General features: G+C 34.8%; 3 protein-coding genes across 3 annotated transcripts; 1 reads left to right on the forward strand and 2 right to left on the reverse strand.

The window, feature by feature from the left end:
• Nucleotides 1-2,405: 2,405 nt before the first annotated feature.
• On the forward strand, nucleotides 2,406-3,151 carry LOC122000438. The gene has a single exon (XM_042554838.1). It carries the CDS (start codon nucleotides 2,542-2,544, stop codon nucleotides 2,950-2,952), a length of 411 nt encoding a protein of 136 aa, XP_042410772.1. The 5' UTR covers nucleotides 2,406-2,541; the 3' UTR covers nucleotides 2,953-3,151.
• Nucleotides 3,152-15,617: 12,466 nt separating this feature from the next.
• LOC122002275 (26S proteasome regulatory subunit 7A-like) lies at nucleotides 15,618-20,193 on the reverse strand. The gene is made up of 10 exons (XM_042557391.1): nucleotides 20,007-20,193; nucleotides 19,266-19,347; nucleotides 18,365-18,456; nucleotides 18,209-18,286; nucleotides 18,061-18,122; nucleotides 17,791-17,935; nucleotides 17,349-17,567; nucleotides 17,048-17,229; nucleotides 16,547-16,722; nucleotides 15,618-16,088 (listed from the first exon to the last, which is right to left on the reverse strand). The coding sequence occupies exons 1-10, from the start codon at nucleotides 20,088-20,090 to the stop codon at nucleotides 15,931-15,933; spliced, it is 1,278 nt and encodes a 425-aa protein (XP_042413325.1). The 5' UTR covers nucleotides 20,091-20,193; the 3' UTR covers nucleotides 15,618-15,930.
• Nucleotides 20,194-21,046: 853 nt separating this feature from the next.
• Nucleotides 21,047-24,101, reverse strand: LOC122002276 (DNA-directed RNA polymerase I subunit rpa49-like). Its single transcript, XM_042557393.1, has 4 exons — nucleotides 23,664-24,101; nucleotides 23,281-23,433; nucleotides 22,704-23,021; nucleotides 21,047-21,691 (listed from the first exon to the last, which is right to left on the reverse strand). Exons 1-4 carry the CDS (start codon nucleotides 24,021-24,023, stop codon nucleotides 21,284-21,286), a joined length of 1,239 nt encoding a protein of 412 aa, XP_042413327.1. The 5' UTR covers nucleotides 24,024-24,101; the 3' UTR covers nucleotides 21,047-21,283.
• Between the last annotated feature and the right edge of the window lie 105 nt (nucleotides 24,102-24,206).

Below are 24,206 nucleotides of genomic sequence, written 5' to 3' on the forward strand. Positions count from 1 at the left end.
GAACATAGCCTCAGCTCGAAGGATGGAAACACAGTATCAGCTCGAAGGCCAGAATAAAACAACGGCACAAAGATTGAAGATAACAGCACGTAGGCCTGAAGATCGGAACACAATCGTAACACCCCGGTCAGAGGCATACGGTGACGAGGAATCTACACCGGATAAGCGTCGAATTCTCCAAGATGGCGACTGCCAGCCATGGCGTGGAGGTGGCAGCGACTATGGCGCGAAGGCCATGGCTGTGGTGGGCAACAACAATGCCCTCAGCGGCGGAGTGGGTCGTTGGTGGTCGGCGACAGCTGGGAGGCGGTTGTCGGTGTGGAGGGGAGGCGTCGACGAAGGGGAGTCGATGGCGTGCGTGAGGAAAAAGGGAGCTACTGCTCGTGTGACGGGAGATGGCGACGAGGTGCGTCCTGGTGGCCGAATGTGATGGTAGCCGCTGGATGCAGAGACCACCACCAAAGAGAGAGGAAGAGAGGAGAGGGTCGCGGAGGCGGCAGGCATCGACGGTGAATACTGTCGAAGGCGGCGTTCGCGAGGGTGAGGCAGTCTTTCTCAGCATGAGGCGGCGGCATATCACGGGAGAGAGAAGAGGAGAGGCAACATCGGTGTCATCGTGATGGAGAAGGAAGAGGGAAGCTAGCCACTGTGAGGGACGACGATCGCAAGGGGTGACGTCGGAGGCAGCAGAGGTGGCGACGAGCCTGCCACCATGGTGGTGGCGGCCATAACAAAGGAGAGGCCTCTCCCTTACGCATGAACAGTATCCCCTCTAAAAAGCCCTAGCTAGCAATTGACAAAAATGTCCATCCTCTTTTCCCTAATTACTCCTGGGTCCCTAAGACATATCCACATCACATACCATAAACTTTAATCCATGAAAAATATGGGCATCAAAGCGCTTAAATTGTGTATATTATTCAATTTATTGATAATCACTACACAACAATCACATATCTCATTCAATCATTCAATTGAAGAAGATAAAAAACAAACGCATTATAGAAAACATGTTAAAATTAGAAATCCATAACTCATTTTTTATTCAAACTAACAAATTCAGCCATTTTTATACCATAAAGTACAAGTTAGGGAAAATATGGATATCAAAAAGCTTAAATTGAGTATATTATTCAATTTTTTACTAATCAATACACAAAAGTAATATATATCTTTCAATTCTTCAACTAAAGAAAATAAAACACAAACACAGTCATAAAATTACAATTCGAACATCAAAACTAATTTTATTCTAACTAATAGATTGGATAACATCGAAAATTTAAACTATTTACCTATTTATATCCTAAAGAACAAACCCTAAATATTTTGAACATCAAAGCGCTTAAATTGAGTATATTATTCAGTTTGTTGATAATGAATATCCAAAACTAACATATATATTTTAATTTTTCAATTAAAGAAGATAAAACACAAACACACTCATAAAATTACAATTTGAACATTAAAACTAATTTTATTCGAGCTAACAGAACTAACAATACCAATAATTATAATAATTTATCCATTCATACCCTAAAGATTTTGGGCATCAAAGTGTTTAAATTGAGTACATTATTCAGTTTATTGATAATCACTACAAAATTCGTATAAAGCTCACATTCCTTGAATTGAAAAAGATACAATACAAACTCATTCATAAAATTTCAATACAAGCACCTAAACCTAATTTTATTGAACCTTAACCTCACAAAATAGAAAACACTCATAAAATTGCAATGCAGACACCTAGACCTAATTTTATTGAATCTCAACCTCATAAAATTGAAAACACCCATGAACTAAAGCTTCAAGTTTTTACAGAGAAATAATAAATTAGTCGAAATCTTGGCATACAAATTTTACTTACCGATGATTCAAAGGTTTAAGATGATTTAGTCATATTCTGATGCCTCTCTGATTTTTACTTTCAACGTCGATGGAGATGATTTAGGGACGAACCCGAGGAGTCCGTCGTCGATGGTTTGGAGTCACAGAGGCGGAGTGCGTCGCCGAGTTTTGGAATCATGGAGGAGGAAGTCAGAATACGTCACTGAGGTTTGGAGTCGCAAAGTGATGTGTCAGTCGTTGAGAGAGAAAGGAGCAATTGTGTGTTTTAAATCTAAACGAGAATAATATGATAATTTTGTTAAGGTAAGGGAGCTGAAATAAATAAACTAATGGGAATAAATTTATATTAAAGAACTTACTGTAAATATTTAAATTTACTAGGGGATTTAAAGATAATTTCCTATTAAAATATTAAGCATAACATATTTTTATTTAATTTTAAAATTATATATATACTACTTTGGTAAATAAAGAGAAACATTTTATTTTCGTATACAAATGCGTGGGATTATGCTCAACTTGGTAGACACGTGGCAAGACATTCTACAACCTTCGACCCTTTTCTGGACCTCTCCCGCAGTTTTTCGATCTTACTCGCCGGCGGCCTCCTATAAATTGAATCCCCTGTCCTAGCTTCGATCTCCGACCAGACCCATCGGCTTCAGAGGGCACGAGCCGACAGAGACGACGATGGAGATGAGGGTGGCGAGCGGGGACGAGGAGGGCAAGAAGAAGCATGAGCGCGTGGCGCTGCCCAAAACGCGTCGCCCCGACACGATCCACCACTTCGAGAAGAAGCTGGCCGACAAGGGCGTGCTGCGCATGGATCGCCACCCGACCGACGGCCTCGGGATCGGACGCGGCCCGCCTAAGTCCGGCCACGGAGGTAAGTTCACCTGGGAGGGTCCGGAAGACCTGGCGGAGAACGAGCTGGACCCTGTTCCTCCGGCCGTCGACGAGAAGGACCCTAACTACGCAGGGGAAGAAGCAATCGACGAGGAGGCGGCGGCGCTGGTGGTGGGGGAAGTGGAGGTGGCGAAAACGGCGGAAGCCAAAGAAGGGGTGTCCAGGATCGAGATCCAGCCGCCGCTTCAGCCGTGAGAATGGAAGCTCGAGGGAAGTGCTACTTGTCCACTACTTTTGTACTCGGTTCATCGAATAAAATGCGGAGCTGTATAACACCGAATCTGAAATGACCGTCCGGTCATAAAATTAGTAGTCAGAATTATTAAAAATAGAAATGTAGTCAGAATTATTATTTTTTTTATTCTATACCTAAAAAAGCTCATTTAATTTTTAATTTTTAGTAAGTGATAATAATTGATTTTTTTTATTAAATTTTATCATTTTGTACCTAGAATGGGAACCTGATTTATTCTTTTATTATCCTATTTTATTGTTCTAATTTTCTCATTTTTATTTTTTTTTATCCCATTTCATTGTTCAGGCGTGATCTCTTGAATAATTACAGATAGTTCTATTTTTAATAACAGTTTTTACCTAGTCAGTATATAAGTTTTTAAAATTATTAAATCATATAGTCTAGTTTTAAAATTATCAAATTATATATTCATTATTTATTTTATTTCTATTAATCGATTGATTTTTTTAATTAGTTGGATCGATATTCTCTATGTCGAAATAAAAAATTTGAGCACTGATTTATATTTTTTCAATCAAACTTAATTTTAGTTAAAGTTGATTGATGGAGCAAATGAATTCAATTGACATAAAACTAATTTTTATATGTTTAATTATATTTCTAGTTATATTGATGCTCGTCAATTTAATTTAATATATTAAGATTAATAATTTTTTAAATATAAATATATTTAAAAATTTTAATTTATATTAAAAATTATTACTCTTAATATATTAATAGATTAGATCAAATTAATATTTGAATATAATTAAGAGAACTAGTCAAACACATAAAATTTATTTTCATAGAGATCATTTAGTCCATTAATTAGTTTTAGATAAAATCGATTGATAGATAAAATAATTTCAAATTAAAATAGATTAGTTCTTATGTACTTATCTACCTCTTTTAATTATATCCATATCCTCAAATATAAATTTGATTTAATATAATTATATCCATATCCTCAAATATAAATTTGATTTAATATATTAAAAATAATAATTTTTATACATGATTTAAATTTTTTAAACATATTCATTTCTCTCACTCCATTGAATTAAATTGACATTTGAGGGAATAGATATAATTATGAGAGGTAGTTAAATACATAGGATCTAGTTTCATGTCAATTCGAGGTCATTTGATCCATCAGTCAGTTTTGGACAAAATCAATCGATAAATTAAATGATCTCGGATTGATATGAAACTAATTCTTATGTGTTTGTCTACTTCTCCTCATTATATTCATGTCTTTAAATATCAATTTGAACCAATATATTAAGAGCAGTGATTTTTTGAATACAGATTAATTTTTAAAATATAAATTAATTTTTTAAATACAAATTAAATTTTTGAACACATCTGTATTTTAAAAATTATTACTCTTAATATATTTGGTTAAATTAATATTTGAGGGTATAATATACTCAGGAGAACTAGACAAATACATAGGTATTAATTTCATATTAATCTAAAATCGTTTGGTCCATCAATCAATTAAATCAATTTTATCTAAAATTGATTTTGATAAAAAAATAAAAAAGTAAATCAGTCGGCTAATTTATCCAAAATTTCAACATTCAAAAATTTTTCAAACACATTTATATTCAAAAAATAACTACTCTCAATATATTAGGTCAAATTAATAGTTGAGGGCATAAATATAATCAGGAGAAGTAAACAAACACATATGAACTAGTTTCATATCAATTTGAGGTCATTTGGTCCATCAATCACTTTTGGAAAAATCGGCTGATGGACCCAATGATCTCGGATTGACATGAAACTAATTCTTATGTATTTGTCTATTTCTCCTGATTATATCCATTGCCACAAATACCAATTAGACAAAATATATTCAGAGTAATGATTTTCTTTTGTAACACAAATTAAATTTTTCACACATTCATGTTCAAAAAAGTACTGCTCTTAATATATTGAGTCAAATTGACGTTTGAGGGCATGTATAACTCAAAATCAGCTGATGGACCAAATGACATCGGATTAACATGAAATTAGTTCCTATGTGTTCGACCACCTCTCCTGATTATATCATACCCTCAAACATAAATTCGACTCAATATATTAGAAGCAATGATTTTTTTAGCATGAATGTATTTAAAAATTTTAATTTGTATTTAAAAAATTATTACTCTTAATATATTGGGTCGAATTGATATTTGAGAGTATGGATATAATCAAGAGAGATAGACAAATACATAAGAACTAGTTTCATGTCAATCTAAGGGTGCGTTTGGTTCGGGGTTATTCTTGATAACCTTGGTTATCCATCCAAGGTTATCAACAAAAACCTTGTTTGGTTTAGGTATTCGATGATTCCCAAGTAATGTTCCATGCCCGACACGTCAGCAAAAGGGTCAAGCAGCCCGGAATCGAAAAATCTCAGAAAACTAAGGTTTTTGTTGATTCCGGGGTTAACGAATTTTTTTTACCAAAAATACCCTCCGATAAGAAAAAACATGAAAAAAAGAGAAAAAATGTAAAAAAATATTAAAAAATAAAAAAATATTTTAAAAAATTTAAAAATTTATTTATTTTTAATAAATAATTTTAAAAAAATAAAAAATAAAATTTTTAAAAATGTTAAAAATTTTAAAAAATTTTAAAAAAAATTTATAAAAATTTAAAAATTTAAATTTTTTTAAAAATTTTAAAAAATTAAAAAAAATTTTAAAATTTTAAAAATTTTAAAAAAATTATAAATAAAATAAATAAATAAAAATTAAAATTTAAAAAATGTAAAAAATAAAAAAAAATATAAAAAATTTAAAAATAAAAAAACACATAAAAAAGTAAAAAAATATACAGGAAAAAGAAAAGTAAAAAAACATTAAAAAAAAATAAATAAATAATAATAATATTATTATTATGTATAGTTGGTTTTGTAACTGAGGGTAATACGGTAAAATATTAAACTAGGGTATTCATTAAAACCTTCAAACAAACAATTTTTTGTTGCATTACCTAAGTTGAACCAAACAACATTTGGTTATATTTTATTCCCTATAACCTTGGTTATGTGATTATCTGGTAATCACATAACCAAGGTTATACATGATGAGTTGAACCAAACACACCCTAAAGTCATTTGATCCATCAGCCGATTTTGGATAAATATATTGAAAGTAATATTTTTTTTAGCACGAATATGTTTGAAAAATTTAATCCATGCTCAAAAAATCATTACCCTCAATATATTAGGTCAAATTGATATTTTAGAGCAGGGATATAATCAAGAAAACTAATCAAACACATAAGATCTGTTAGGACCCTTTGTGGTCGGCTAGAGGAGGGGTGAATAACCCCTGCACAAAAAATAAAAATACCTTTCTTGGACAATTAACTTAATTAAAAACACTTGCATAAGAAATGATAAAGAAATCAAAAAGACAGAGGCACAGAAGTTTTTACTTGATTACAACTTGGGAGGTTGTTAATACAAGGAAATAGAGCGCACTAATATCTCCTTCAAGCGGAGAAACCTCTTTACAATAATGATCGCACAAAAGGATAAGTTAAATGAAAACTAGAAGCGTACAAGTGTTGTTTCTCAAGATGTTTGTTGTGTTTAGCTTTTGGGACTAAGGATGCATTTATAGCCTTGATCGGGGTGCCTGAAAGGGTTCCAGGTGCCTGGGATAAAAACTTATCCCCGATGCAACGGTCAAAGACCACGTTGAAATGGCTAAAACTTGGGTTCCAAGTGCCCGGACTGCTCTGGGTGCCCCGAAGGGGAAAGTCAATATTTTGTTGACTTTCTCTCCGGGCCTCCAGCTTCGACTCCGCTTGCTTTTGTCCAAGTATTTTCACTCGCTTGGGTGATTTCGGCCATCCGAAATAGGGTTCACCCGAACCCAACTTCCGGCCTTCTCGAGAAAGCTTCCGCTCCGGCTTCTCGTCCCTCGGAATCGCCGCGTGCTTCCTTCTCGTCCACCAGCGTACTCTTCCACAGCTCTTCGTCCCTCGGACGCACCGAGCCCGTCGACTCTCTCTCCCATGCCGATCTTCTCGCTAGCTGCGTCTTTTGCTCCTCGAGCAATCTTTTGCTTCTGCTTCTCGTCCCTCGGAAACACCACATGTTCCCTTCTCGTCTGTCGGTGTACTCTTCCGCAACACCTCGTCCCTCAGACGCACCGAACTCGTCGGCTCTCTCCCGTGTCGTCCTTCTCACTAGTTGCGTGTTTTGCTCGACTTCCTGTGCTCCTAAGTTCCTGCACACTTAAACACAGGGTTAAACACAACATGACCTAACTTAACTTGGTTGATCACATCAAAACTACCTTGGGATACCAACACGATCTAGTTTCATGTCAATCTGAGGTCGTTTGATCCATTAACCAGTTTTGGGTAAAATCGGCTGATAGACCAAATAACCTCGGATTAATATGAAATTTGTTCTTATGTGTTCGTCTACCTGTTCTATATACATGCTCTCAAATACTAATTTAACGTAATATATTGAGAGTAATGATTTTTTGAACACGAATTAAATCTTTGGCATGAATATAATCAGGAGAAGTAGCCGAATACATAGTAATTAGTTACATATCAATCCGAGATTGTTTGGTCCATCAACCGATTTTATCTCAAATCAACTTTGATAAAAATAAAATAAATAAATCAGTCGACTGATTTGCTCAAAAATTTTCCATTTAGGCACAGAGCAAAATCAATTCTAATAATAAAAAAAAATCAATCAACTGATAGGGGTAAAATGGAAAATGGATACGTGATTTGATAATTTTAAAACTACCCTTTGTAATTTGGTAATTTCTAAAACTTATCTATGATAAAAAGCTAAAAAAAAATTATATTTTTAATTATTTAAATTAGAATATTTGTAAATGATAAAAGAGAGACAGGAAATTGAAAATTTTATGACTATAAATACAAGTTAAATTTAATGTTTATTAAGGAAGTAAAATGATAGAGGTCATTGTTTCAAAATAATAAAATTCTCCATTTTAATCAATCACAATACAAATGAATGCATTTGAACTTAATCGATTATAGTAGCATCAATCGGATCAACATAACTAGCGAGAGAAGCATAAAGAGTAAGAGTTGGAAAAGAGGAAGAGGGAATTCAATAAAATTATATTTTTATCTTGTATTATATGAATAAATAATTTCTAATTCATGTTCTTATGAGAAAGTCACTACCAGTCTTTGATTTTGAAGAGCCTAATGCAAAAAATAAAAATATTTCATTTATATTCTTATTAAAAATAATAAAATTGATATTATAAAAATAATTTCATTAACTGAACACATAAACTAAATTAATATTTAAGGATTTTAAAATTTAGATGGATAGAAATAAGCAAAAAGTCTCACTACTCCACGTGTATTTTTTTTATTGGACACTTTTATAAAAAAAATATAATGTTTTAAAATTTATATTTAAATTTTTTAATTTAATTTATTTTTGAAGATAAATATTTGCTTTAAAAATATATAAAAAATATTAAAAAAAATAGGCCACAACTTTTAAATTTATTTATTTTTTTAATGAATTACCATTTACTTAAAAATTATTTAAAAATTGCAAAAAAAAAAAAAAAAGTGAGCTTGTCGAAGGTGGGGGGCCTTGTGCACCGACCCCACCTTGACCACCCCCGGGTTGGTTCTTGTAACGACCACCCTTCTTACTACTACTCTTTAAGGTGATCGTTACTTAACTACTAACTCTATTTAACCGGTGTGATCGAAACCACGAGGAATCCCTACCGAAAAATTTCAACAGAGTCTCCCCTGTACCGATGACCATAAACTGGAATACAAACATAATATACATCAGCCACAGATGGCTGGAACATATAACAAACTCTCACGCAGTTTAATAAAGGTCAAACACCAAAATAACTACTTATTAAACAAGATTCATCTCAGCATGCAATCTAAGACAAAGATGAACTCAAATGATATGAAGTATAAAATACAATCTCAAATGACATGAACTAAAGTACAACTCAATTGTTTATCAACCACTAAAATGCGGAAACTTAATAATATCCCAAGTCTTTTCCATAGTTCTGGCATCGCACATCCTCGAACACCTCCTTGTCACCTTCCTTTGCTAAAACTTTTCTTTTCCTATATCTGCAGTAAGAGGAAATGTAAACTATAAGCAAAATGCTTAGTAAGCACTATCTAACTCACAAAATCTCGATATGCATGTACATATATCTATAACATGATCTAACTAATTACTTACTGAAGACTACTCATGCTCATCTAATAATAAAGGAATCAAACAGACTGAAATGCTAAACATGTAAAGCTACTCATGCTCAGAAAATAGCAAAGAACAGTAAGCTAATCTAAATAACATGCTAGCATAAAAGAAAACTCAACTTGCTGCTTTTAAAACAAAATGAAACTTATTTCCTTTGTTCTAGACTTATTCTTTTATTTCACTTGTTTAAAAACTTCTTCTTTAATACTTTTATACTTATGTAAAACTTACTTTACTTGTTCAAAAACTTATACTTATAATACTTCAAAATAGTAATCAACTTCTTCTTGGGCTCAGGCTTAGTACCATCTTATGCGCGTTCCCTAATAGGTTGGGGTAGCGAGCCACCAATCCTAAAAGAGCAGCCCTTGGTCTACCAGGACCAAGACCTTGGAATTGGACACCTGGATTTGTTTAACGACAACCTTGCGAAGTCGGGTACTAGTCTCTTCTTAAAAGTAAAATACTTATAATCTTAATTACTTCTTCTTTAAATGCCTTGACATTTTAATAAGCACCTTGTGTGCCAAAAATCCCTAAAGTTTTGACTTTGGGATCTACTTAAGGCCTTGGCCTTTTCTTTCTTTTCTTTATCTTTCTTATACTTGTTAATACTTCTAATAAAAGAATGCTTCTTAAAAAAAAAGAAACTGAAATGTTTAAAACAATTTCTAACATTGAAGTACTAAACTGCACAACCAAGAGATCTAAACTGCACTAAAGTTCTGCATAATACGCTACAAAATTCTGCATACTAGCTTAATAAAAATCTGTATACAAAGCTAAACTACACAACGAAAACTAGGAGCTAAACGAAATTTATGATCTGCATTGTTTCATTTTGTTGTGCACGCCTACTGCTATACAAAGAAATCTAGGAACTAAATGGAACTGAAAATCTGTTCATTCAACAGCTCATAAGAAAAATCTGCATTAAAACCATAACAATTGCTCACAAAATCTGCATTAAAACAAACAAGTTTTTACACATCTACGTTAACTAAGATAACTGCATATGAAAACTGCATTATAAACCAAGATGATTGCTCACTCATTCATTTCTTTCAGCCTTCAAGGCTCACTCATGGAGTACAATGTAACTTAGCTAGGCAACCCCTCCAATTCAATTCATCATACTGACCCATTTTGAAGACCAGAACACTACAACAAGATCTGAACTGAAATACTAAAGCTGATATGGAATTGTGGTTGTTCTTGCTCATGGATATGCAAAAGAAATCTGAGCTGTTTGTGCTCGGAATTAACAGAATAATTTCAAGCTGAAACTCTAAACTACACAATGAAGAGATCACTGTATGTTTAAATTAGCCATTAAGAGATCTAACTGAATACTCCACAAACAAGGTTGTTCCTAATCACTGCAGTAACGGAGCAAACCAACACGGTATTCTTAAAACACCTGCTTAAAAATCTAAACCACCTCATGCTCATTGTCTAGCAACAAAACTAAAACTTCAAGGCTAATTGTAATCCGATCCTGCTCACTAGGTAACAAAGCAAGTCTAAGCCCGAAATACCAATTGTAAGGGTTGAAGAATCTGACTACAGACCTAACCCATACATTTTTTTTTGTTTCTTGAGATTCATGGCAGCATGCTTCGGAAATAAAGAAGGAAGACCAAGTCCCTACCAACTCAATTCTATACAGCATGTTCCGAAATCAAGGAAAGAAATCGAAGCTCGAAACTACCCTTACTGTAGATGAGTAACACTTACTGATCTCCCTTCGACTCACAGCCGGAAAACGGACTTCTAGGGTTTTCGGAGAAGTGAAGATCTCGGCCTCTTTCTCGTGCCTACAGCTCCTCCTTGACGAGAGGATCTCGACGGTGTGAAGATCTCGCGAAAACACCCCTTGGCCAGCGCCGGAGACGAAGCCCTAGCTTCGGCTGGGGTTTCGCCCGAGAGGAAGTCGACACCGCGAGTAGATGAAAGGAGAGGAGAAAAGAATTTGGTTTTGGGTAAATCAAGCCCTAAGTTCCCTTTTTTTATAACTCGGGTATTTTTGTTAACTCCTTAAATAATTTTGCTATATATTCTAAACAGAACCGACGGCCTGAACACTTGGTCAGCCGCGGCTTGGCTTGTGGTTGGAGTTGCGGGTTTGAATCTTGCCGAACCCCCTTTTTATTTCAATTAGGTATCTTTGGTTTCAATTATAACTTATATATATCTCGTTCCATATTTGTTCACAAAACGCTTGTAGAACAGTTGGCTAGCTGGATTTGATCAAGGTTTGGTTTGGTCGGAGGTCTCAGGTTCAAATCTCGGCTTGAATATTTTTTTTGTCGAAACTTCTTTCGTCTAGTAAAAATATCAAACGACCTCTAAAAATTACATAAAAATTTCTAAAAATCTCTAGAATATTTCTAAAGTATTTTTAAATATTTTTAAGAATTTTTAGAACTCCTAATAAGGAAAATTGAGTCGTTACAGTTCTGGAGAAAGCGTCACCAATAAAGGAGAAACGTAATAAGAAAAAGCTAGGATTGAAGGATATTAAAGAGAAATAAATTAGTCTTATAAATTAATATACATAATTAAAAATATTAAAAAGAGAACCCCTTATGGCTTTATCCATTGAAATCATAACGTGATCTTTGTGAAATCTGAAACTTTGACTAGAGAATGAGATCATGTAAATCTTTTATCTTATAGATTTATTTTTTCCCATTCACTTAAAATAAATAAATATAATAATATATTTAATATATTAAAAATAATGACTCTTTATTGGGGCTCTAGGCATAGACCTTAATGACTTATGTCTAAGGCCCTGCAAATCTATATAATTTGCTCTAAATCATAGGCTCAAATTTATAGAATTAGAATTTAAAATTTCAAATGTACTAAATCATGAATTCATGATAAAATAAAAAAAAACATAAAAATTTAGATTTATATAGGTACAAATAAAAACATGTAACTAGAAAGATTAATACAAATAAATAAATATAATAATATATTTAATATATTAAAAATAATGGTTCTTTATTGGGGTTCTAGGCATAGATCTTAATGACTTATGCCTAAGGTCTTGTAAATCTATATAATTTGCTCTAAATCATAGGCTCAAATTTATAGAATTAGAATTTAGAATTTCAAATGTACTAAATCATGAATTCATGATAAAATTTAAAAAAAAAAACATAAAAATTTAGATTTATATAGGTACAAATAAAAACATGTAACTAGAAAGATTAATTCAGCACCAAAATTTAGATCTGTATAAGGTTTCTTATCAACTAAGTAGGGGTGTAAATGAGTCAAGTCACTCGTGAGCTATTCGAAACTCGATTCGATAAAAGATCGTTTAAGCTCGTTTAGTGAGGCTCGTTGAAATAAATAAACCAAGCTCAAGTTTCACAATATTCGGCTCGTTAGCTCGTGAACATGTTCGTTAAGTTCATAAATAAACTTTTAAATAAAAATAATAATAGTTTTGATATTGAATTTATAGATTTTACACTAAAAACATAGACAAATATATTAAATTTATTTATTAGAATAAAATTATAAATTTTAACAAGAATATTATAATTTTTTAAAAATATATAATTTAGTTTTTAATGAATATTTAAATTTATAATTTAGATTTATTAAATTCATTTAGGCTCGATAAAAGCTCGAATAAGCTCGTGAGCCATGAATATATTCGTTAAATAAAGCTCGAGCTCGGCTCGATTATAAACGAGTCAAACTCAAACATCCAAGAGTTCGACTCGGCTCGGCTCGGCTCGATTACATCCCTACAACCAAGTGCTACATTTTTTATTTTTTTCCATTTATAAATTTAAATTCTTTCTCTAGAAACTCTGAAACTCTTTTTTTTTCTGATTCAGGTGTCTTCCATGGTCCCCTTTGCCTAACTCATGCCAGGTTTTTAAGGGCGAGGGGACCTCATCATGCATTCACGAAGAATGAAAAATTAGGTCAAAGAAGTGCAAATTGTGAACTGCAGGCCCTGCAGAAATTAGATTGGATGTTTATGTCAGATTTCAGGTTTAAACAAAAAAAAAATGGAAAGTTGAAAAAATAAGTGATGCTTCTACATATTGGAAGGAAATATTCATCAAGTCTTTTACTTTCTGATATTTACCATGCAAAGTATCTAATTTTGAAGAGAGAAAAGATAAAGTTTACTGACATATACCTTTAAGCATTTCTACTGAGGCTTTATGGAAAGCTAAACACACACAATCGATTCATCAACGCTTGAGATTGTTCAGTTTGATGTGTTCTATCGTCACTAGTGCCTTGGAAATTTCTGATGTCTCCTTGAGGTTGAGTTTGCAGTGTGGATTAAATGCTGTAAGAATCTGACAAAACCTCAGTGATTTCATTGAATAACTGCCTACTCTCAACAATTTCCTTTTACCCTGAGAAGCTGTCAGACCTTTTTCGATTTGATTTCCTTTCACTGTGAAAAATCTCAGTCCTTTTTCTGAATGACTTAGAAAGCAACTTTAAATGAGGCATGGAAGTAGGTCGGACTACAATGTGAAGCAGAAGAGAAGTAATTGAAGAACGTGAGCCCACATGAGAATAGGATGCTTACCCTTGCACCATGGGAATGGGGAAGAGAAGAAGCTAAGGAGTATGGTCATCTACTTTGGGAGGCCTTTCCTAACCTTCTAAAGGGTGGTCTTCAACCAATGTCAAGGTATGTTTTGGTTTACTCTTGTTATAAGTAAATTGTGATAAAGAATAGTTGCATTTTTTTTTCCTTTCAGTTTTATTTCCCCTTGCTTTTGGAAAGTTTGTTTAAAAATAAATTTGGATGTTCTTGTTGTGTGTGATACTCTCCATTAGTCCATTGTTCCATGCTAAGATTTCTCGAGTCATTCTAGTTTATGCACTATTTCTATTATTCTTTTAGGTATTTGATATATATATTTGTTGATTTAGGTAGTAGGAATTGTTGTCTATCAAAAGGTATCAGAGCTAAGTTTTGCAAGTTCAGTTAATTACTATCTATGAATTGTTAAGTTGTGCAAATTGTATTTTTACTGACTATAGCATTTGAAAGATTTAGTAGAAATTATGATTTGGAAGGTGTGAAGCTAGATTCTTATGATAGATGATCTGGAGGTGAATAAACATAAGTATGAAATTCATGACAAGATCACAAAAGTACAAAAATAAAAAATAAAAATAAAGAGTGAAAAAAAAAAAAATGCCATGTTCCTCTCCTCATTCTTCTCCTTGACATCAGGCACATCCACCTGTCACCATCACACACTTTGAAGCTGCCAAAGATTTGGGCAAATTTTTCCATATCTTCCACCAATATTCCATTGACTAAACTGCCCTATTTAATGCTGTTTCGCATTCAAAGTTAACCACAATTATATACAATGATGTTGTCAATTAATAAGTGCTGAATTTTGCTTTCTCTGTTTTCATTCTTCTTAGTGTCAATCCTTTTTGTACATTATTTTTGATAAAAAAAAAGAGATTATTCTTTGCTTCGCCGTTGAGATAATCTCTTTGTACTCACTATTTATTACCTGTTTTTGTCGATGGCCTGAAACCATGCAAATGGTGCATCAGTGACACAACTTGAGAGTGAAAAAATGAGAAGCACAAAGGAAAAGAAGACATGGATAAGAGCTCTCTCCTTGCTGTTTAAGTTTAGAGAGAAGAAGAGTGGAGCAGAGGAAGCAGCCGCATTGAAGGCCAAGTCATCGAGGCTTTCAGGGGCAGAGCAGAAGCCACGGTCAGGTCCGTTGTTTGTAAATAGCAGAAGATTCGGTCAGCTTCATGAAAAAATGGGCCTCTCTTCTTCAGGGCCGCTTTCTTTCTGCTTCACCCCTACAAGGGCAGAGGAGACTGAGGTGCCCTACAGCTGCCTGGGGCACCAAAACCATGCCCTGGCAGTTCAAGCTTTTGGACCAATTTATCTGGTAACGTAAGGAAGGAACCGACCTTGTCAAATTCATACAGGAACAAGAGACTGTTAATTAAGATTGAGCAATTCAATGCTTCGGTTTTTTTTTTTTCTTATATACAATTTTCTGAGTACTACAGTTTGCACCATATAGAGCGAGAGTTTTTACCCTACATACTCATGGACGATCCATTGAGATCCAAGCACCCAAAAGCCATTGCAGACGCCCTGATTCAACTGAGATCCAGGCGCCCGGATCTCAATTGGTCACCCATGAATGTGCAAAGCAAATTGTGAGGCTAGCAGTTCTGAAATCTATCTTGCACACGCACCGTGCGTGGCCCTCACAAGGCAAATGATCGGAGCGTCCAAAAGTAATGTCAAAAATTTACCATTCAGAATAACCAATGATCCGGAACACAGCCTAAAATTTCATTAGGAAACAATACCCAAACCTCAAAAATCACTCGAGCTTGCAATGCTTATTCAAATTGAATCCTGTTTTACTAAGAAAATACTGAAACTAAAATTTGAACAAGAACAGAGTTCCACGACGAATGCTGTGTTCTTGTGAAACAGGAATCTGCGTGATTGCAAAATATTTGCCCAACTACAATCCCCATTGAAGGCACATTCTTTTTTAAAACTACTCAGAAACTTAAATTAAACTGCGTATAAGTTTCCAGGCAAGGTCCACCATAGCATGTAATAGGTAATGTGTGTATTGCAGTGGATAAAAGTTAAATGCTGGACATGGCGACATATTTAGTTGTAGACCATGTATTTGGGCGTGGCGCTGAACTTTTGGTAGCCTTTGATGACTTTATTCACTGCATCAAGGAAATCTTTCTCCGTAACATTCTTCCTTCTTGCTCTAATAGCGTACATCCCAGCTTCAGTGCACACACTTCTGATATCAGCCCCTATAAAAGAAGTAAATGTCAATAACAAAGATCCTGAGCGTGAAAATTAGCAGGAAATTTGTAGTTCCTATTTAATGCAAATAAATCATATAATGATGAAATTGTATTTATCGTGAATCTAACCAACTACAAATATGGGTTGGTTGTTCGAACTTGTAAATTCTAAAAGTATCTTGTAGGAATTCCTTTCAGAGTCTGTTGCATAGTTATATGGTTTGCCTCCATAAAGAATTCAATCTTGTTAGAAAATGCAGAAATGAAGAGTCTTCTCTCTCTCTCTCTCTCTCTCTCTCTCTCTCTACTCAAATTGAGAACCAAACTAAAAGAAAATTGCAAATAATGAAATAATGTTGCAGCTAATTGGTTTCTCAACTTTTAGCACAATCAGGCTTAATAATGGACTTTGCTAAATGGTACCAGTTATCAGCCAACTTGTAATAGGGGCAAGCATCTCTCACCAGTGGAATTTGGGCAGAGACGGGCAAGAAGCTCAAACCGGATATCCCTCTCACAGTTCATTGTCCTGGTGTGAATCTTGAATATTTGTGTTCGACCCTCCAAATCTGGCAGGCCAAACTCAACCTTACGGTCCAACCTTCCAGGACGTAACAGTGCGGGATCTAAAGTGTCAGGCCTGCATTATTTAGAAGTAGACAGGCACAGATGAGAGAACTGAAGAGTATACATTATTTAACGTTTGCAGTCATTTCAAGAAATTACTCTGCTAGTGACTACACAAAGTATCTCTTCACTCCTAAATTAAACCAAGAGTTATTCTTTAAGAACTCAACTCTCTATTCAGTTGTCTTACAACCGCATTGTGGCTAAAACATCAAAAGTTTATGCATCTAGAATAATTGATGTAGATGCTGATATGGCTTTGACATAATTTGCATGCACGGAATGACATTGTAACATTGTGGGACTAATGGACAGCCAAATATGAGTTAGAAACATACCTGTTGGTGGCCATTAGGACTTTAATGTTTCCTCTAGAATCAAAACCATCAAGCTGATTGACAATTTCAAGCATGGTACGCTGAACTTCATTGTCACCACCAACCCCATCATCAAACCGAGCACCACCAATTGCATCAACTTCATCAAAGAAGACAATGCAAGCCTTCTTTGAGCGTGCCATCTATACCAAAAGAGAGCATCAATAGAACAGACTAGAGGTGGCCAACAAATAAAACACAACTAACAGGGGCAATTGGATTCTCAAGAATGCTGAATTTATTACTCTGGAAGCTTGACAACCTGAAAGAGTTCACGAACCATCCGAGCTCCTTCTCCAACGTACTTCTGCACAAGTTCACTTCCAATTACACGAATAAAGCAAGCATCTGTTCTGTTGGCTACAGCTCTAGCTAGTAGTGTTTTTCCAGTTCCTGGGGGACCATAACAGAGAACACCTTTCGGAGGATCAATACCTAATTTGACAAATTTCTCTGGATGAAGCATAGGAAGCTCTACAACCTGAAGAGAATGGGATAAAATAATGCAAATATAGTTTTAATAAATTGATAATAAACATTAAGCCAAACAAAATTGTAAATTCTTAAAAGTTTTAAAAAAAAACATAAACCACAAATAAAATCTTAAATTTGATATCTGACTCCTAAAAAAGGTATGAATCAAACACAAAAAACTAATAGTATGATGGAAACGAAGCAATAAAAAGGTAGAAAAATATACACACTTCTCGCATCCTCTCAATTTGCTCCTTGCATCCACCTACATCATTGTAGGTAACATCAGGTTTCTCTTCAACAGTCATCATTGTAACACTCGGATCAATCTTAGGCGGCAAAGGAATTTGAATTTGATATTTGCTCCTATCAACCCTGCATTTAGAAATAGAAGAAACATAACATAAATGTGGCATGTACTCTGCCAGCTTTTCATCATAATACAAAAATCAACTACTATAGAGCTTTAAAAATATATATATCAAAAATAGTCTTCTCACCCTACGCGCATCCCTTCTTCGATATCAGTGGGAGACACTTTATCTCCCAGTCCAACCACAAACTACATAAGAGAAAGATATTTCATTATGCAATCTGAAACTGTCAATCATAGTCTGAATACTGTAAACACGTCAGAAAGAAATATACCTTAGCTATTTGCTTAACATTAATCATATATTTAGCATCTTCTGTGTTTGGGCTGATAATCTTTGTACACCTTGCAACCTTCAAAAGAAGTAAAGCGTCACTATAAACTAGCCAGAGAAAATTAATACAACATAGAATCCATAAGAATATGATTACTTGAAGAGGTTGCTCCTCTTGCATCATTTGCTTGTCAGAGACTAAATCCCATTGACTTGGTGCAGCTAGACCAGTATCAGATTCCTTGATTCCTATCGTGGAAAAAAAATAATCAATAGACACTCAGGCAAGCACAATAGTGACTAACATGATGTTATTCCATATGATAATTTACAATTTAGTTTGACTTGATTAAAAGCAAAATAATAGGTACTAGAATATACAGTAAAATTGCAGATAAAACAGAAATTGAGTGAGAAGAAAGTTAACAGCAAAAGTGATCACTTTTGTAGTGAAATGATATTTGACCATTAAGAAGAGCTCTGTCTCATTGTTTGACTGAAAATCTCAAGCTTAAAGCATGCTTAGCTAATAAAAGCTGAAGAGATATCAAAACCAGCAATCCACCATTCTAAATTTTAGTTAGGATATATGTATCTGAATTCACTGGTTTTTGTTGATGATTGACTAGTTTACAAAAACAGATCAGGTTATCTTGTGGCTATAAAATAAATCAACAGCATGCTTACCTAAAATGCTTTGCTCTATATTTGGTATTCACATGTCGATTCTCTTTAGCCTGGCCTTGATATGCACCACATGACTGTTCAGCTTCATTTTGGCATGACCTTTATGATATAACACTCTTCATCCAGCTTCACTTAAAAAACTCAACACTGAGATACACTAGACTTTCTAAACTATCGCCTAAAAGATTCACTTTCAAACTAACTATTTTAAAATTTCCATAAAGTTCTCCTTCTAACTGAAAACCACGTACTTACTATTACTAACAAGAGATTTCAAGAAAAAAGAGCCCACTACCAATACTACATGCTACTGACAAATGTAGCATTCTTCTAATCTATAATTAAATAGAAAAATTTCCATTCACACATACCGCATAAATCGTTAACCTTCTTGGCTAATTCTTTGATTTCCTTCTCCACTTTTTTTATGTTTGTAGAGTAAGGTCCCAGACCCTGTCATCAAACATTATCAAATAGAATAAGAAGTGGATTATGACTTTTAAGCCGGTAACTAATCCAAACTAAGGATCCAAACAAGCCAAAACAATCAGCATAACGGATCCAGCAGCTATACATAGAGGACAACCTAATGCAAAGGAAACATTAAAACTAAGCAAGCAAAAAGCCTGATGCAGATAATACTCCATCCTTAAACAAAAAGGAAAGACAAATCTATACTTGCAAGCTTAAAAATGCAGATACCAGAATATGTTATCTATAGATGCAGATGTCGTGACAAAAGAGTAATATTAAAACGCAAATAGCAATTGAACAATACTAGACGCTAAAATAACAAATTTATTTGATCAGGAAACAACACGAGCCAAAAAAAAAAAAAAAATCTTTTCAATAAAAATAAGTCACACCAAAAACGAAAATTTTCGATCTTGCGCTCCAAAAAAGAAACAATGAAATAAAAGAAGGTGATCCACGATTATACAAAAGATAAACCGAAGAGGAGATCTTAAATCACACCACCGCAAAATGTTCGAGAACTCCTTTACGCAATAAACTCAACTTCGGACTCAATTAGGTGTAAGAAGAGACGAAAGAAGGCGCAAGCGAAAATCAGTTGAGAGGTCAATTATATGTACAAGAAGAGGGTTTCTCACATAGGTCTTGAGGAGGGCAATGTCGTCTTCGTCGAGGGGACGAGGGTTCTTCTCGTTGATCTCGTCCTCGGGCTCGGGAGCCATGTTGATCTCTCTCTACCCTGCTCGTCGACGAATTAGCTCCGCCGCTTTGGGTTGGAATCGGACGGCGGCAGCGTTTGAACTAGATCCTAGAGGGTGGCTATATCGAGTCGAGGGGAATAAGGCAGATTCGGTTCAGGATGCACAAGACGGTTGGATGGTAAATGGACGGTTCCGGCCTGCGCTTTACTTTGCTTGCGAAACAAGTCGCAGCAAGAGGTACACCGCCGTTATTATTCATCCATTTAATTTTGTCTGTTTTTTCGTCAATTGATGTACATATAATTATTGGACGAAAAACAACTTGTTTTTCAAGATACCTATAAATAAAAAATTCAGATTCGGTTCGTAATTCATGGTCCCTCCCCGCAATTGATATATAGAATCGTGATTAAAATTCGGTTAAAATTAATTATAATTTTTCTTGAATTCATCTGTAATGTTCAGTCACGCCGAATTTCAACCCCAAAATTTCACGTGATAATACTCTATATCTTAATCATCGTACCACCCCGAGGAGACAATCAGACAACCAGACCCCCCAATAGATGAAAAGGTGAACTCAAAGAAGATTGTAATTAATTTTAACAAGAAGCTGACTAAGATCCAACATGTAAATTTCGAAAGAATCAGGAATTAGAAAAAAAAAAAAAATCTGAACTCCTATAAATAACTCGTATCAAGGAAATTTAGTAAATTCATTTAATATCTTTATTTGAACCTTTAACTCAAGTTTATATCATAATCACGCGTCTAATCCCCATTCTATTAATACCGAAAATGACCGACCAAACGCATAAAAATTTCCTGTCAATCATTGAAATAAATCAAAAAGTGCAAATAAATCGACAACCGCTTCATTACCTTAAAAGTCCATACCACCGCTCTATAGGAGAATTTGATTTTTCAAGCAAAAAAAAAATGGCAAATTGACCACATTCTAAAACACTTAAATATTCCAACCACATTAAAACAACAAATCAGCACAGATTTAAATTAACAGCAGAAAATAACAAACAATTGCAATCCTTCCCGGGCAAACTCCAATTGTGTTTACGAGACATGCATCAAGATCTGCATGTTGGAAACCTGCGATATCTCAAGAAGACTGCTTGCCACTCGTCATTTTTTGTTCTTGGAGCTAAATAGCATTAAGCATAGTGGCAATACAAGCACAGGCACTAGCCTTAAGATGATTATTTGTTTCTCCTAGATGGTTTGATGATTTCTGGTAACCGAAGAGGAGCAGTCAGATTCCAAATCGTGGGTTTATTGAAGACATGCTTGCCTTTGCATCCCAATTGGACAAAATATGGTTTCAGAGACATTGTAGTCATCTTCAAGTCTTTTGCGATATCAGTGGGATCAGTTTGAAAAGAATCCACGAAAAGTGTGAGCACTAAGATGTACCCAATCATGAGTTCTTTCTTCTCCGCCGTCAACTTGATTGAGTTTGGATCTAAAAATGTCCTAGCGAAGTTCTGATATGATGCCCGTGGAATCTTTAAATACTCAAAATGTTCATGCTTTTGCCGATCCCAAAAATGGCAAAGATGAGAGATGTATGAAAGTATGCAAGCTAGTTCTCCCTTTTCTTTCTGATCCTGTGAAAAAGGAAAAAATAATTGGTTAATTTTTACTGAAGGACAACAAATTACTTATATAAATATTGAATTAGTGTGATTGCAAGGCACAAAAGATAAAGACCATAATCGATATTGCTATATCTAAGTTATAAGATTCAAATTCTTTGGTTCTCAAGTACCAAAAATAAAAGAATTTGGAAAATTATATTATGAAGAAAAATGATATACAAAGGGAAAAAATCTCGATATACAAAGGGAAAAAATCTCAAGAAAAATCTCAAAGATAGACACATAAAGTGATGGGACCTACAAAAGTAAAAATGATGGGCCATGAATTTATATATATACATATCCTTAAGCTTTTCCTTGAGATTTTTTCCCTCTGTAAATCATTACTCATTATGAAATCCCAACTTTGATAGACTCATCCATGGTTTACAGAAGAACAAAAGGTGCTCCCCCAAGTATCCAACTGATAGGTTACTTTGAGTTTTTCTTGATTAACTTTGGTATAAGACTCCAACTAGTAGACTTTTCTCAGATTATAGTGTCATCGAGGAAAGAAGAATGTGATTTTTTTTGCTAGTGTCTATTGAAACTAGCCCATAAGTGTAGGACTGCCTACATAATTATACTGACTGGGTTTTAAGAAAAAAGAGAAGTATGCCTTGTGATCACATCATAAGAATGCCAGTCGTTGCCATACAAGATATAGGCTAGCATGAGATTCCAATAGGAAAAGAAAGAGCATTAGTTCCAAAGTTGTAACCAGAAGTTCTACATCCAATTATCAACAATCACATTCGATCAGCATGAGCCAATGTGACTGCTTTTCATTTACAACTTTGCAAGAATTGGTTAGAAGGCACTAGCATTCAGGCAATGCGTGTCATTATGTGAATCTAAATTTATGCCATAATGCAACAAAATAAGAGCAAGAGATAAAAAAAACACTAAGCTATTATGACAGAAGAAAAATTATAAAAGCACAAGCATAAAGTAATAAAGTCAATGTGCTAGATTAATGTACCTTAATTTCCCTTAGCTTATGCCTACGGTTGTAGACAAAAGTTGGATAACTTTTAGGAGAAATGTCAGTTCCAGACTCTAACGCCTCCAAAATGTCAAAGAGGTCATCTCTTTCAATTATGGGAATAATCTCATCCAGATGATAAGCTTTATCTGGTGTATCTGCAGAAAGATCATGAGGTGGAATGTTACGAGGAATGGATTCCACAGCATCCTCAAGAACATCATTCCCTTCATCAGTTTCATGATTAATATTGTTGATGTGTTCATCAGTTGAAGCATCATTCCGTTGGCTAAAAAAAGATTTCCATCTTTTATCCTGCAAATGGTCGCCATATAAATCACATGTCAACTAGACAGCATACATTGCACACAAGTGATCCATTATGCAGAAAGGAATATGGGACAGTGGTAGACAGCTGCATATGATTTCTACAGAGTCACGAGATGATTATCAAAGAAACCTCTAGCGGACGACTTTGGACTTCAGATAACTAGAACTGAGACACTAGAGAACTATTTAGGGTTCCTATTCAATAGTGTAGGCATTAAGTACCAAGTCAAAAAAAAAAACATACCGAGTCCCTGTCCTTCTTTGTCCCGTACATTAATGTAAGTTCTCTAACTTTCCTTTCTACTTTGTTTGTACCAACACTCTCTTCTGCTAAACCTTCTGAAACTTCTGTCTCAACTAAAGAATTTCCCTTCAGTCGTGGTTCCAATCTTAAGATCTGCATTCATCAAGGTAAGGCTCAACAACTCGATAAGAAGAATAATGTATAACACAAACATCTTGCTAAAAATCAAAGGGAATAATTAATATCAGTCTATTTCAACTACCCACGAAAAGAAAAAACTTGAGTTAGTTGCTTATCGGTGAAAGAAACCCCCTAAATAGTAGAGCGCAGATGGAAAAACAAAAGCTAGAAGCATAAAAGAGCGATCTTTTTCCGGATGTCACCTTGTTGGAAGCGATAGGCACAATCTTAAGAGTCTGCGATTCCTTGTCGAGCACACCTACTGCATAATTACATATCTGAGGAACCGCAGCCTCTCCAGCGTAGCTCCTACCGACAAAATCAACGCTAGAATCGCTAGGGCTAACAACGAGCTCAAGGCGGTTGGGCCTCCTCTTGTTCCTGAAGACCTTGATCTTGGGATCGCCATTGGCGTGGCCATGGGGGTCGAAGCCAGACGGGAAGTAGCCGACGATGGGAGCGACGTGGTCGGCGGTCTCTGAAACACCCTCCATCGCAACATTCACTCGCTTCCACTTCCTCTTCTTGCTTCCACTTCCGGCAACGGAGGTGGCTCCCGCCATGGCCTGTCGATCGCGTCGAGACTTGGTTTCTTTCTTCCAGCGTTTGCTCCCTAGGGTTTTACGATTACGGAGTTCTTTCGTGGAATTTATCATGATCGGCCTTTCACGTCGGCCCATGAAAGTGGCCTATTTATAAATTAAACCCAGTAAGATGAAATACTCGATTTATTTAAGATATTTAAA

Source organism: Zingiber officinale, chromosome 7A, assembly GCF_018446385.1.
Source record: "Zingiber officinale cultivar Zhangliang chromosome 7A, Zo_v1.1, whole genome shotgun sequence".
NCBI classification, from domain to species: domain Eukaryota; kingdom Viridiplantae; phylum Streptophyta; class Magnoliopsida; order Zingiberales; family Zingiberaceae; genus Zingiber; species Zingiber officinale.